The sequence below is a fragment of the Homarus americanus genome, unplaced genomic scaffold (genome assembly GCF_018991925.1).
Source record: "Homarus americanus isolate GMGI-L3 unplaced genomic scaffold, GMGI_Hamer_2.0 scaffold54332, whole genome shotgun sequence".
Classification (NCBI taxonomy): domain Eukaryota; kingdom Metazoa; phylum Arthropoda; class Malacostraca; order Decapoda; family Nephropidae; genus Homarus; species Homarus americanus.
This window is the reverse complement of record NW_024744014.1, coordinates 206,911-222,134: the sequence shown is the minus strand read 5'-3', so window position 1 is coordinate 222,134 and position 15,224 is coordinate 206,911. Positions and strand designations below refer to the sequence as shown.

The 15,224-nt window shown below is 42.3% G+C and overlaps 1 protein-coding gene across 2 annotated transcripts in view; it reads left to right on the top strand.

Moving 5' to 3' along the window:
* LOC121877599 (sodium-dependent dopamine transporter-like) overlaps nucleotides 1-15,224 on the top strand; it is an 83,335-nt gene that overhangs the window by 53,188 nt on the left and 14,923 nt on the right. For both annotated transcript variants that reach the window (XR_006091028.1, XM_042383400.1), the window contains exons 6-7: nucleotides 2,849-2,987; nucleotides 10,453-10,587. Coding sequence is in view for 1 of the 2 variants with exons in the window: in XM_042383400.1 (XP_042239334.1) it covers nucleotides 2,849-2,987; nucleotides 10,453-10,587 (274 nt within the window). In the remaining variant the exon portion in view is untranslated. The remainder of the gene's footprint in view (nucleotides 1-2,848; nucleotides 2,988-10,452; nucleotides 10,588-15,224) is intronic.

The window sequence follows — 15,224 nt, the reverse complement described above, 5'->3', positions numbered from 1 at the left end:
GGCTGGGTATGGCGGGTTTGGGGCTGGGTATGGCGGGGTTTATGGCAGTGTCTGGCGGGTTAGGACAGGATCACTGACCCACTTATCACTACTGAGATATTGTCACTTATTAAATCAACATAAATATTCTTAATAAACAAACTGGACTGACATATTAACATCATTAAACCACATAAACCCAAACCATTAAATCTGCCCATTACCTGTCTATTACCTGTCCATTATCTACCCATTACCTACCGATTATCTACCCATTACCTAGCCATTATCTACCCATTACCTACCCATTATCTACCCATTACCTACCCATTATCTACGCATGAGTGTATTATGTTCATTAGGACAGGTAGATGAGTCGTCTTTCTCACCTGTGTTATTAACCTCTAGGTCAACTTTAAGTGTTACCTGTAAGTGCCGTCCCTCCCCCTCTTTACCCTCGCCCCTTTACCCCACCTTACCCCCCCTTACCCCATACCCTCCTCTTACCCCCCTTTACCCCCCCCGCAGTACTACCATTATAGATATGACCCCCTTAGATAAATCCCCCTAACCCCCTACCTCTCATATCCTCATTACCACCACTAAATCCACCCCCTCCAGCCCCTCTCTATCCCCTCCAGCCCCTCCCAACCCCCTCCAGCCCCTTCCCACCCCTTCCAGCCCCTCTCTACCCCCTCCAGCTCCTCCCCACCCCTTCCAGTCCCCCTAACCCCTCCCCTACTCCAATTTTACTCATTACCCACCCAGTCCCACTCCATCCTCCACCTTCCCCACCCCCCCTAACAGCACCCCAGGCAGACTATTAATAAGACGTGTCCCCCCCACCACCCAACCCACACCCACCACCCACCGCCCACCCGTGATCCATTACCGCTCTCCATAAGGACTTCACCATTCTTCCACCGTCTTGCATTCATCGCCTTGGTGTTGCTCCACTCCGACATGCTAACCCACTTACTGCATAATGCTGTTTTTTTGGGGGGGCGGGTGGTGTTGTGGTGTTGTAGTGTTGTTTGTAATGTGTTTTGGTGTTGTAGTGGTGTAATGTGGTGGTGGTGTTGTGATGACAGCTGTGGTGATAAGTAATGGTGTTGTGTCTGTGGTAATGAGTAGTGATATTGATGAGGTACAGTGGATTTGGGCTTGTGGTGTCTTCTTAAAGTGGAGGTGATGTTCCTCTGGTGACATGATAACATCGGTGTGGTGAAAAAATTGGTGTTATTGTTGTTTAATGGTGGTGGTGGTGGTGGTGGTGGTGGTAATTAGTGGTGGTGGTGGTGGTGGTGGTGGTAGTAGTGATTGGTAGTGAGTGGTGGTGGTGGTGGTGGTGGTGGTGGTAGTGGTGGTGTGGTGGTGGTGGTGGTGGTGGTAGTGGTGAGTAGTGTGAGTTGGTGGTGGTGGTACAATGGCATTGTTGTGGAGTGAGTTAGCTGGCGATGTAGAGGCAGCCATACAGGAGAAGAAACAACAATATTCTCTCTCTCTCTCTCTCTCTCTCTCTCTCTCTCTACACGGACAGTCCCACAGGTACAAACATTTTCACACACGGACAGAGGCGTAAAACGAGACACGTTCATCATCTTAGTGTCGGTCAATAAAAAAACACACACACACACACACACACACACACACACACACACACACACACACACACACACACACACACACACACACACACACAGGTCAAGTCAGGTCAAGCCAAATTAGGTTAGGTTAGACTAGATAAAAATAATATTAGGTTAGGTTAGGTCTGGCTTAAACTCCTGAGGCTCGAGGAGAAGGGAGAGAAAGGTGTGACAGTCGGCTGGCTAGTACACTCTCGCACCTATCTGCCTGGTGGTGTGACAGGTAGAACCAAGAGTGTGTCAGGCGGGTGAATATTGAGTTATAGGTAATTGAGATCAGTGATGTTAGGAGATGAAAGCTGGCTGTCACTGAGGCAAGAGTGAGGGAGAAGAGAAGTGGGAGGGTGAGGTATGAGGGAGGAAGGTAGGGAGGAGAGAGGTGGGAAGGTGAAGGAGGTAGAGGTAAAGGTGAGGGAGGGAGGTAGATGGGTGTGTAGGTGAGAGGTGGGAGTGTTAGGGAGGAAGAAAGGGAGGGGGGAATGGGGGGGTATAGGTAAGGGTGAGAAAGGAGCAGGGAGAGGTAGAGGTGAGGGAAGAAGACGAGAGGTAGGAGTGAGAGAGAAGAAGAGGAGGAGGAGAAGGAGAAAGAGAAGTGAGAAGGAGTATAGGAGGGAAGAACATATATAAAAGAGGAGGGAAGAAAAGAGAGGTATAATTAAACCATCGTCCTCAAGGGGTTAAACCACCATCCTCAAAGGGTACTACCGCCTGGGAAGATATTGGAAGCATAATGTATTGTCCAATGGTAGACCCTGCTGCCATATGGCATCACGAAAATTGCTGATCTTATTTCCTGCCTCATTTCCACACAATTGCAGGGTCTCAATTGTTTCTCTTACTATTGACAACACAACATACAGTACATATAGTATTGTGTCTCACTACTGATTTTTTTTCATTTTTGTATTTCTTTATGGTCTTTTATTATTATTATTATTATTATTATTATTATTATTATTATTATTATTATTATTATTATTATTATTATTATTATGATTGTTTTTGTTGTTGTTATTATTATTTTTATTATTTTTATTTTATTATTATTCTTATTATTACATTTTCGCCCCCTTGGTCCCAATGCGGGTCAGTGACCTGTGCCCGGGTGGGTTAATCTCTGTTAAAAAAAAAAAAAAAATGAATAAAAATATATCTCAAGGGGTTAACCATTATCCTCAATGGGTTAAACCATTGTCCTCAAGACGTGTGGTTCTATGTTTCAGGCGTGTGGTTCTTCAGATACAAGAGAGCCCCGGTATATATGACTTAGGAATCATCAAATGGGACCTGGCGTTGTGTCTCCTGGCAGTCTACCTCATCTGCTACTTCTCTCTGTGGAAGGGCATCTCCACCTCTGGCAAGGTATGTGGGCACGTGGGTAAAGGGGCAAAGGGTAGGGGGGAGGGGTAGTGGGAAGAGGAGGGGAGGGGGTATGGGATTGGAGGAGGGGTTTGGGGGAAGGGGTAGAGTTAGATGGTAGGAAGAGGGATTGTGGAAGAGAGTAGGGGGTAGGAGGAGAGGAGGAGGGGATAAAGGGGAAGGGGAAAGAAGGGGACAAAGGGTGTCTTTATGTCCTGCAAGCTATGTGGGGACGTGGGTATGGTGATAAAGGGAGAGAGGGAAAGACAGAGACAAGACGTAGAGAAGAAAGTAGGAAAAAGACCTGGAGGAAGGAAGGCAAAGAGGGAGGGAGGGAAGTAGGGAGAGAGGGAAGGGAGGGAGAGAGGGACGGAAGACAGTTGAGAGGAATTGATTGATTAAATATTAACTACAACTGCGAGGTCCCTGGCACTGACTTAAGAGACGTACAAGGTAGGAGAGAGAAAAAGAAGAAAAGAAATAATGGAATAGAAAAAGAAGAGAAAAGGACGAGGGAGGAGAGGGAGAAGGAAGGACAAGGGACAAGAGGAAGAAGGGAGGAGAAGGACAAGAGAAATAAGATATAAAAAGGAGAAGAGGGAGGTGCCACCCCTGGAGCCGTGGTGTCTGGTATTGGCACCAAGACCTCCACATCCCGCCCCAGGCTGCCTCCTCCTCCTCCTCCAGGTGTGGTGCCGGCTACCTCCCCTAGTGCTAGTGGCTATTAAGGTGTTTGTGTACAATATAAGACAGCATCCCACGATATAGACAGACAGACAGACAGACAGACAAGCTTATATAGACAGACTCGGGTGTTTGTGTACCGCATAAGACAGAATCGAGAGCTAGGGAGGAGCTAACCGTCTGATCAGTATACCGTCAATAAGCAATCTCCTGTCTTAAAGGTTGAGGTAATTGTCGTTAATGAGGTAGTTAAGGTAATGATGTTGTTTCCTCAAGCTTGTTATGTCGTATTACTGCTTCACTTGATTATTTATGAAGACAGACATACATACAGTCCCCTTCACTTGTGCGTTTACAGGGGCTCATCATATAAACATTCCACATATCATTACATTGAGGTGTTTGTTTTAATATTGTTTTAATTTGATTCTATAGTATGTTTACTGTTGTTTATTTCCTTTTGTAGAATGTAAACAAACACAGGGCTGCCACACTGCACAAAACCTGACGAGCTCCTGTAAACATACTAGTGAAGGGGACTGTACATATACATATACACACACACACACACACACACACACACACACACACACACAGACAAACAGAAATAAATAGAGAGAGAGAGAGAGAGAGAGAGAGAGAGAGAGAGAGAGAGAGATGATAAAAGGGAGTAAAAAAGAAAGAGAGAGAGAGAGAGAGGATAAAAGAAGCTAAGAGAACAGGTCAGTCACATCACACGAGAAGCCAGACTCAGTGAAGACATTATTTTTTCCATTGACTTAAAAGAGACGAGACGACTACTGACTGAAAGAGTACAGACAGATACCCCCAAAAAAAATTTCACACACACACACGAGGACTCTGTAAATTAATCCTGGTTATGAGAGTAGTGGAGGAGAGTGTGGAGTGGGTGGAGGGTGTGGAGTGGGTGGAGGGTGTGGAGTGGGTGAAGGAGGATGGAGGAAAGTGAGGAAGTGGAGTAGAGGAGAGGATTAGGGAAGGGGAAGAAGTGGAGAAGGGGGAGTGTGGGGGTGGAGGATGGGGAAATGGGATGTGTGGAAGGGTGGAGGGGAAGTGTGGGGAGTGGAGGAACGAGACACAGTGGGGGAGAGAAGGGAGAAAAATAGAAAAAGGTAGAGAGGATAAGGGAGGGAAGGTGAGTGAATGGAGGGGAAGTGAAAAATAGGGAAAAACGAATATGGAGATGAAGATATAAGGGATAAAAGGTAGAAGTGAGAGAATGGATGAAGGGAGAAGAGAATGGGAGGTGGAAGAGATAGAAGAGAAACAGTAAAAAATAAATAAAAAGAGAAAGAAGGAGTCATGATGAAGGATGGGAAGAAGAAGAAGGGGAGTAGGAAGAAGAAAACGAAGAAGAAGAAGGGGAAAAGGAAGGGGAGGAGGAGGAAGAAAACTTAAGGAAGACGGTAAGAAGGATGGAAGGGCTAGGAAAGGAGTGAGAGATGGGGAGGTGGAAAGGAATGGAAGGAAGACATAGGGAGGAAGAAAAAGCGAGAAGGAGATAGGAAGAAGATGAGAGGAGTGTAAAAGGGAAGAGGACAGTGGCGATAATAGGGAGTAGAGAAGAATTTGAGAAAGGGGTGATGTAGGGAGGAAGGAAACAGGAAAGGTTAAAAAGGTAAAGACAATTAAAAGGAGATGAAGAAGAAAATGAAGAAGGAAAGGATAAAGGAAGGATGTAAAGAGAATATAAAAAAATAGAGAATTTTCTGTTGGGAAGATGAAGAGAGAGAGAGAGAGAGAGAGAGAGAGAGAGAGAGAGAGAGAGAGAGAGAGAGAGAGAGAGAGAGAAGAAGGAAGGAACGAGGGGTGGGGATTGGGGGAATGAAGGAGGTAAGGATGAAGGATTGAGAAAGAGAGACGGAGGAAGAAGGATAAAGGATTGAGAGGGAGGGAGGAAGGATGAAGGATTGAGAGGGAGGGAGGAAGGATGAAGGATTGAGAAAAAAAAAGAGAGGAGGGAAGAAGGATAAAGGATTGAGAGGGAGGGAGGGAAGGATGAAGGATTGAGAGAGAGGTCGAGAGAGAGGAAGGAAGGATGGAAGATTGAGAAAATGAAAGAGGGAAAGATGGGCAATTGAGACAGAAGTAAAGAGAGAGAGAGAAAGATGGAGGATAGAGGATTAAGATAGAGTTGAGTGGAAGAGAATCATAAGTGAAGTGTTGCGATTATTATTACTCGTTGACCTGTGTGTATGCGTGTGTGTCCTTCTTCTTCATCTTCTCTATTATTATTAATATTATTATTATTATTATTATTATTATTATTATCATTATTATTATTATTCGTAGTAGTAGTAGTAGTAGTAGTAGTAGTCGTAGTAGTAGTAAAGTGACTTCTACTCCATTCGTTACATTATTAAGCAATAGTAACAAGGTCCTCACCTCAGCTGCCTCCCCTCCCCTCACATAGGTATTAAAGAGAGAGAACCGAGATATATTTGAAGACCCAGCTACTTATTAACATGTGAGGTGGGGGTGTGGGTGAGGAGGGGTGATGGGGTGAGGGAAGGGTGATGGGGGAGGGAGGGTGATGGGGTGGGAAGGAGGGGTGATGGGGTGAGGGAGGGGTGATGGGGTGAGGGGAGGTGATGGGAGGGAGGGGTGATGGGGTGAGGGAGGGGTGATGTGGGGTGAGGAGGGGTGATGGGGTGAGGGGAAGGGTGATGGGGTGAAGGAGGGGTGATGGGGTGAGGGAGGGGTGATGGGGTGAGGAGGGGTGATGGGGTGAGGGAGGGTGATGGGATGAGGGAGAGGGGTGATGGGGTGAGGGAGGGTGATGGGGTGAGGGAGGGGGAGTAGGTGATGGGGTGAGGGAAGGGTGATGGGGTGAGGAAGGGTGATAGGGTGAGGGAGGGTGATGGGGCGAGGGAGGTAAGTGAGTGGTGATGGTGAGGGTCTGCTTAAGCTTTTCTTTTATCTCCTCCCCTTTTTCTCCACTTCCTCTTCCCTACTGTTTCTCCTTTTCTCCTCCTCCTCCTCCTCCTCCTCCTCCTCCTCCTCCTCCTCCTCCTCCTCCTCCTCTTCCTCTTTCTTCTTTCTCCTTCCTCCCTCCTATTCCTCCTCCTCACCTCTTCCTCCTCCTCCTCCTCCTCCTCCCTCCTCCTCCTTCCTCACCGTGCAGTAAGAAATTTTACACCTTTTGCAATATATTTGACTGGCTTTCTCCCTCTCCCCACCTCCCATCCTCTCCCCCATCCTCCCTCCCTCTCCCCACCTCCCATCCTCTCCCCCCATCCCTCCCCCTCTCCCACCTCCATTCTTGCGATTTATGCTGTTCACTCACCCCTCCCTCCCTCCCCCTAACATCACCTCTACCTCTCTCTCTCTGCCTTTGCCCTCCCTCCCTCTCTTCCCTGCTCTTCCCTCCCTCCTTCCATCTCCCTCCCTCCTTCCCTCCCTCTCTCCCTCCGTCCCTCCTACCCTCCCCATCTCCCTCCCTCACTCACTCAGTCGCAATAGCGTCACAAAAGGGCCACTTTCCCCCCGTGTAATGACCGTGATGATGGTTGAGAGGGAGGCTAGTGCTCTCTCTCTCTCTCTCTCTCACTTTCTCTCTTGCTTTCTCTCTCACTTTCTCTTCAGCACCTCTCGCTCATTCTCTCTTCTCTCTCCCTCTATCTTACTTCCTTTCTCTCTTCTTCACCTCTCTCTCTCTCTCTCTCTCTCTCTCTCTCTCTCTCTCTCTCTCTCTCTCTCTCTCTCTCTCTCGCTGTGCTTCCTATTTTCCTTTTTTTCCAGTCAGTATTCACCTCTTCCTTTATCTCTCTCATTATCTAACCTTTCTCTTTATTTCTTTCTTTCTTTCTTTCTTTCTTTCTTCTTTCTTTCTTTCTTTCTTTCTTTCTTTCACTGTATCCGTGGGAAAAAATATTGAAAAGCAATACGCGATTTAATTCTTGTCTTTTCTATGTAAAATAATAAATATATATTTTTTTACCCATTAAATCAATATTTCTACCCATTACATTAATATTTCTACCCATTACATCAATATTTCTACCCATTAAATCAATATTTCTACCCATTACATTAATACTTCTACCAATTACTTCAATATTTCTACCTATTTATTCTACCCATTACATCAATATTTACACCCCTCATCCAACCCCATCACCATTTTCACCCATTAAATACATATTCATTCACATTAGACGAATATTAAACACTCAATCAACTAACATAATAAATAACTCTACGGTCACCACAAGCCTGAGTTAATTGACTCCTCGTTTAGTGACCTGACTTCGTGACCTGACCTCGTGACCTGACTTGGTGACCTTTGTACACCTCAAAGTTATAGATATCGGGGTAATAAAATTCTTTCCGACAGCTGTAGATGAGATTAGGGGTGATAATCCTATAGTGTGTAATAATGCATACGGTTCTAGTGGCTGTTCCGTGTTCACCTGAGTACTGAGAGATTACCCCCCAACAGGTAAGCAGATGAGGGTGTAACATGGCCAGTTTTCGCCAGGTAACAGACGTGTGATGAAGACAGAAACAAACTAATATATTTATCTCCTGTTTACTCTTCCGTCCCTAGACTGTAGAAATAAATAAATAAACACTTCATATTGAACTTTTATATATTAAATAGAATCATCTGAAAAAAGTATATATTTACATCTATTTACAACGCGTATGGGTCAAACTAATTATTAACCACGAAAAAAATGGATTTACCTACCCTGTCAAAATTGCCGTCTTATGTGACTAGTTTACAAATGTATCCCCTGACGACTGGTAATGATGATTGAAAGAAAACGATAATTAATAATACAAGAGTGACTTATCAAAATATGTTCAGTTATTATGATTGATGAGGCTGACAACATCACACTACGCTACACTACGCTACACTACTACTAACTATCTCAACTGATTTCTATATGAGTTTTTGATAAGATAAAGACCATTGCTGTTTCCAAGAGTAGATGGGGTTTATGGGGAAATACATGAGGTTTTTTAATATACATTTTAATGAGTTTTAGGTTAGGTTTTGAAAATAAAATACGTTGGGTTTTGGTTGTGAAGTATAATACCGTATTGGTTTATTTGTGGGAGGTTTTAATGATGGGTACATAAAGCTTTTCTCGTAAAACAACTGAGTCTTGAGTCAGATTATGACAGCTATTTACGTAAGATTTTTATAACAAAATAAAACTCATTTTAACGAGTTCTAAATCAGGTTCCGTTTACGAAATATCTCACTTTTTATTGCAAAATAGAATACACAAGAGCGAGGTTTTAATACACAAGTGCAAAAGGTTTTGATAGAAAAATATAAAAGATTTTGACAGAAAAAATAAAAGACTTTGATAGACAAATCAAAAAATTTAAATATATTGTAAAGATTAGACAAAAATATAAAAGGTTTTGAAAGAAGAATCCAAAAAGAGTCAACAGTAAAACAACACAACAACCAAGCGTAAAGTTTGGGAAGGTAAATAGCGTAACACCAACATACCAGTAGCGTGACGGCGAGCTTCCCATGAGGTATAGCCGCCGTGGGTGAACTCGGGTGCTTTTAACCCCCAGTAACGTCGTTAACAGCACGAAATTGGGTTTGGGGACGGCATACAAACGCCCGCGAAGGGAGAGCCCCGCCGGCACGGAGTGAGGGTCGGCTCTGATGAATCACGGAGCCGTTTAATTTTACTGCCCTCTCTCACCGTCCAAAAGGCCTTTATCGAGGGACATTTGTGGCCGTCATGGGCACACTGCAACCACAACTACCACCCCCACTACCACCCCTGGGAACGTAACTACCACTGGTGTTACCACTATTATCATGATGCAAGTACCACCATCGTCTGAACCAAAACTACCACAACTACTACCACCTCTAGAGTAGTAACTTCCACTATGATCATAGCAACTACCTGCTCCTCTAGAAGGGTGACAACCACTATTATCATGAGACAACAACCACCATCACCACCTCAATAAAGGAACCACAACTACTACCATCATGGACGTTACACCCACAACTACCACCATCATGGACGTTACACCCACAACTACTACCATCATGGACGTTACACCCACAACTACTACCATCATGGACGTTACACCCACAACTACTACCATCATGGACGTTACACCCACAACTACTACCATCATGGACATTACACCCACAACTACCACCATCATGGACGTTACACCCACAACTACCACCATCCTTATGACAGTAACTACCACAAAGCTGTTATGTATCACCTGAATTATCATTGCTCTTATCATTTTGTTTCAAATTTTGATCATAAATGGTAGAGCTATTTTATTTGTTACACTGTGTGACTAACTGAAGATAAAGGAGGTAGTCTTGAACTGTTGTTGTCTACTAAAACATTGTACAAGAATTATTGCCACAGGGAATCAGCGGTATGAGTGAAGTTTGCCAGACTGAGATTCTACAGGAGGGAATATGGCGTTTGAACTTTGGTTAATATACTAATTAATACCAAGACACTGCAAGAATAATGAAAAACTAAATATGATCTTTTTAATGTTTTTGAGTTTTTAGCAAGAAATATAAGTAATTTAAGTATTGAATTATTGCCTGTAGTATGATCGAACTATGTCAAGTGTGCTTCATCATCATCATCATACAGTAAAACTTCTATTTAGCGGACTATATGGAGAGTAAAATCCGTTATATCGAGGTTTCATTGTACTAACCAACACCATAACACCATATTGATCATCACAACCATCATCATCAACGCCACAATAACCAACACTCTCCCTCCTGCAGGTGGTGTGGTTCACGGCGGTGTTCCCCTACGTGGTGCTCTTCATCCTGCTCATCAGGGGCGTGACACTACCGGGCGCCGCAGAAGGCATCAAGTACTACCTCAACCCTGACTTTTCTAAGATCTGGGTCGCCGAGGTGAGTACCCTAAGTTGAGAGGTGAATGACCGAGTGACCTGGACAGTGCCTAAAATATTATGAAAGTTGCTGCATTCATTTAAGTATTAGTGGCAAGGCGGCTTTAAGTTACGTTTGGGTATGATAAAAAGGTAATTTGGGGGAATATGTGGTTAGGTTAGGTTAGTTTAGGTCAGGATTGGATTCTTAAATATTCGCACGTTGACAAGATTAAACCCGGGTATTAGGAACCTTGAGTACAGAGACAGGTTAAAGCATCTTAATTTGCACTCCCTCGAGAGACATAGAGTGAGGGGCGATATGATAGAGGTGTATAAATGGAAGTCAGGGCTAAACAAAGGTGATATAACAAAGGTACTCAAACTATCTAACCAGGAGCGAATTCGTAACAATGGTTGTAAATTAGACAATACAGTAGTGGATGAGTGGAACAAGTTACCAAACATCATCGTTAACTCGAATACGCTAGATAGCTTCAAACATAGGTTGAATGGATGTATAAGCGACAGGGGTTGGGTGTAAACGGGACTGCCCAGTGTGCCTGCAGTATGGGACAATAAGCCCGCTGCAGTTTCCTCCATTCTTATGTTCTTATGTACTTTAATGATTTTTTTTTACTATTGGATGTTAACTATATCAATACATAAAATCATACAATAGATCATAGCTGGAAATATTGACGCAAATTTCGACCTTCGTGTGTTAATATAAATGTGGTGAACGAGGCCCACCACCTGACGCTCATATTATGGGACGGTAATATACTGTGCATTATTGTTTCGTTGTTCCGACTTTAGTTATTTACCAGTTTATTTCACCAAAGCCATAAATTAACTGATAATGATATATTCCTTACAAACATTGTGTATGGAAATTGAGGGAAAACGGAAGTTCTTTCTCTTAAATCTTGAAGCAACTAAACGCGGCCGCTGGTCAGGCAGTCTATATTGACAACTTGACATTGGCAGTGGGTGAGGTGTCATGGTTTCCGGAGCCATAATACCACTGAATACCTTCATTATTGTCAGCTGTACCGACTATGGTGTAAGCCTGATGGTTGTAAGGACCACTATTATATTATTTTGTAGGAATGATAGAGTGAAAAGATGGTAAATATCCTAAAAGGCGGCCGTCATAGGCCTCGAACTTAAAGTTGAGGAAGTTACATGCACTGAGGTTATTGAGTAAAGGCTTTGGGTAGAGACAAATTGTATATAATTTATTCCTGGGTAATGGTGTATGCCAGGGTCACCACTTTTGGTTTGGTCTTTTCGGGATTTTCACAGTAAACATATCCCGTTGGCGAAGCTAGAAAAGGCTACTTTGAATTTACTCAAGAAATAAGTAGGTTGTGCGCCTCGTTCTTGATGAAAAGATCATTACAATGTGTTATTACCAGAAGAGGTCCACAGTCGTCCAGTGGTCCTCTCCTGCTAAAATATAACAGTTCGGCAATTGTTTTTGTCGTTTCGTTGGCGGCACAGAGGTAGGACCAACTTCCTGTTTTCAATTTAGTAGAAAGTAATTTTATTTTTCCATTGTATGGCTGCCGGATTGACAAACATTTTATATTCCGGAAGAAATACCACTGATAAGGTGGCGACCCTGCAATATACCGTAATGTGTAATGTATTAAAGAATAACTCTATTTTAACTTGAAATGCAAGTATTTTAACAGTGGTCATGAGTAGACAATTAGGATATCAGGGAACTGCAGTGATATACATGCCATGTTTTCACCCAATTGCCGTTGTAGAAGTAATAATTAGTGTGTAGCAGTTTATAGTAATATGCAATTTTGAAGTCTTTAAAAAGTAATAATAATAATAATAATAATAATAATAATAATAATAATAATAATAATAATAATAATAATAGCAGGGGTAGTGGTCGTGTGTACCGGTAGTAATAGTAGTAGTAGTAGTAGTAGTAGTAACAAACGAGTATAATAGTATTCATTAATGGATAATCTGGTTCTATTAAGTTTTTCAATACTCTCCCTAAACTATACTCTCTCTTAACCGGTCGTTCGTGTACAACTACTTCACGAATATTTACTTTGCAGAATTTTATACCCTATTCGTTCAGGCATATTTCCGAGAGATAATTACAGAAATAACAAGAGACAGACAGGAGTGAACACGGAAATAGACAGACAAGAGAGGGGGAGGAGCACAAACAGAAATAGAGAAAGACGGAGATAGGAGAGAATAAAGAGAGAGAAGAAAGACCAGAGTGACAGACAGACAGACAGCCGGGGGTAAGAAGCAGGCAAACGGAAACAAACATACTATAAGAATTAAATAAAGAGACAGAAGAAGAACAAAGACAAACAAAGACAGAGAGACAAAAACACAGACAGACAACAACAGGTTCTGAGAAAGCTAAAAAAAAAAAAAGAGAGACGAAGAGAATGGAACTGGAATTGAGACGCGGAGGTTGGTCGACTGGGAATACGGATTAGGAGCCTCGGATTGGACCTAATCGGGGTTTGGGGAACTTGACTAATTGGTTGAGGACGCCGACTGGGGATTATACCGGGGAGGGATTAGGATAACACGATGAATAAGGGAGATTAGGAGGAAATGATAACAGCGGAAGAAATGGTGGTGGCGTAAGAGGGAACTGGGAGAGATGGAAGATTGGAAGAAGGAGGATAATAGAGGTAAGGAAAGAAGGAATTGGAGAGATTGGGTGAAAAGGGAAAGACAGCAGGGATGACGATGAATGATAGAGACTAGAATAGAACGATAACAGAGGAAGACTTGAAGTAAGGGAAGAAGGAATGGTTGAATTAAAAACAAAAACCTAAAGATGAGATGAAGGAAGAGAAAGAAAAATAACGGGGATGAGAAGGAGAATATAACAGAGAAGAATTGGGATAACATGATAAATAAAGAGTTGGAAGAAAATATAACAGGAAAGTGAGTTGAAATAGAAGATAGGGAGAATAATGATAATAAAACGGGAGAAAGAAGTGGAAAAGATAGGAAAGTAACAAGGGAGATTTAATAAAAGGGGAAGGATGATATATTTTAAGAAAGGTTTCGTACGCAGCCAAGAAATACATACAACAGAATCAATTTCGTACAAGACAAAACTCCCTGACGAAAGTACACGACAAAACAATGAAAGTCAATGGAAAACCAGGTCGCATAATTACCCCAAGTCCTGATTGGTCGGTCGGTCGGTGAGCTGCAGCTGATTATAGGAGCTCCAGGGACAACGAAAACAAATCCGAATCAAGGGAGGGAATGATATTTTCCACCTAATTATAATATTCCTCTCAACCGAGGTAGAATTACATGCATGGATTTCAGGCTCACGTATAGGAAATAATATGTATAGGGCTCTTGGCCATCTGAAATTTATCTGGGAACAGCTTTACATTTTTATGCGTGCATCTGTGAGGAAACTTTTTTAAGAGGACTTAGTTTTAGGAAATTATTTTATGGAATTAGACTATTTGAATATATTAACCATTTTATGACTACAATAATGGAATATATTTAATGTTATAAAACTATACAATAAATTTAACATATTAAACATTTTGGAAATATGCCCAATTTTTAATATATTAACTGCAATAAAACTATACAGTCCCCCCCCCTTCGCATTTTTAATATTATATGGTGAGTATTTTGTCATTTCTTCTGAGCTAATCTGCTATGATAATTAATTTGATGAGGCCGGGAACTTTGGGATAAAAATCGTCGATGCGAAAAAAAATGATAAGGCCGTCCAATTAACAGAGGTTTTGTTCGATTTTTAACGAAGGAACTTTAGTGATGAAATAGCAATGATTTCGTTCAAATAGAAGCGGGTAGGTAATAGGTCATACGTTTATATACAGTATTTTTTATGTAATTCTCGTGAGGACAATTTATTTATATATTTTCCATTTTACAATTTACGCTAACGTAACGTAACCCATTATAACTAATCTAAACTAACACGACCTATTCTAATTTAACCTAACATACTGTAGTTATTTAACCTAACAGCACGAAGCACCTAAATTAAACTACACATCACCTAACAAAACCTGGATATAATACCAAACGAAACATGAGCGAGTGACATTTGCCCAGATTTAATATTTTGTGAGCGGGATTTGTCTGCAAGAGTTAAGTTGCCAGGAGGGATTTTCTCCGGAGGATTTTGTCTGATGGAATTCTGTCCGTGTGTCGACTGCATCAACAGACCAGAAGTAAGGGCGGAAGGAGTGTGGGGTGTGGGGCTGCATGCATGAGTGGGTTTGAACCGGGGAGGAGAACTCGGGGTCACCAAGTCGATGTTACCCAGCACTTAACTCTCCCTCCCTCAGCTGCCATAGTTGCTGCACTGATACTCTACTGTGCTTGAGGTTAAACCTAGATTGATATTTGAGAGATTTTGTATAGGAAGAAAAAATTACACCATTATGTCGATAGGTAGCTTTTACCTGACCGGGAATTGTAATTTATTATTTTTATTTATTTAATTGTTTGTTTATAACTTTAGTGATGGACTTACGATTTTTGTCAAAGAAAATTACAATACCTTGATTGGATATTGACTACACTACTGTCAAGATAAGGACATGGCGTTTTTACTACACTTTTTATGGGTTTACCGATAATGGATGAGAATTA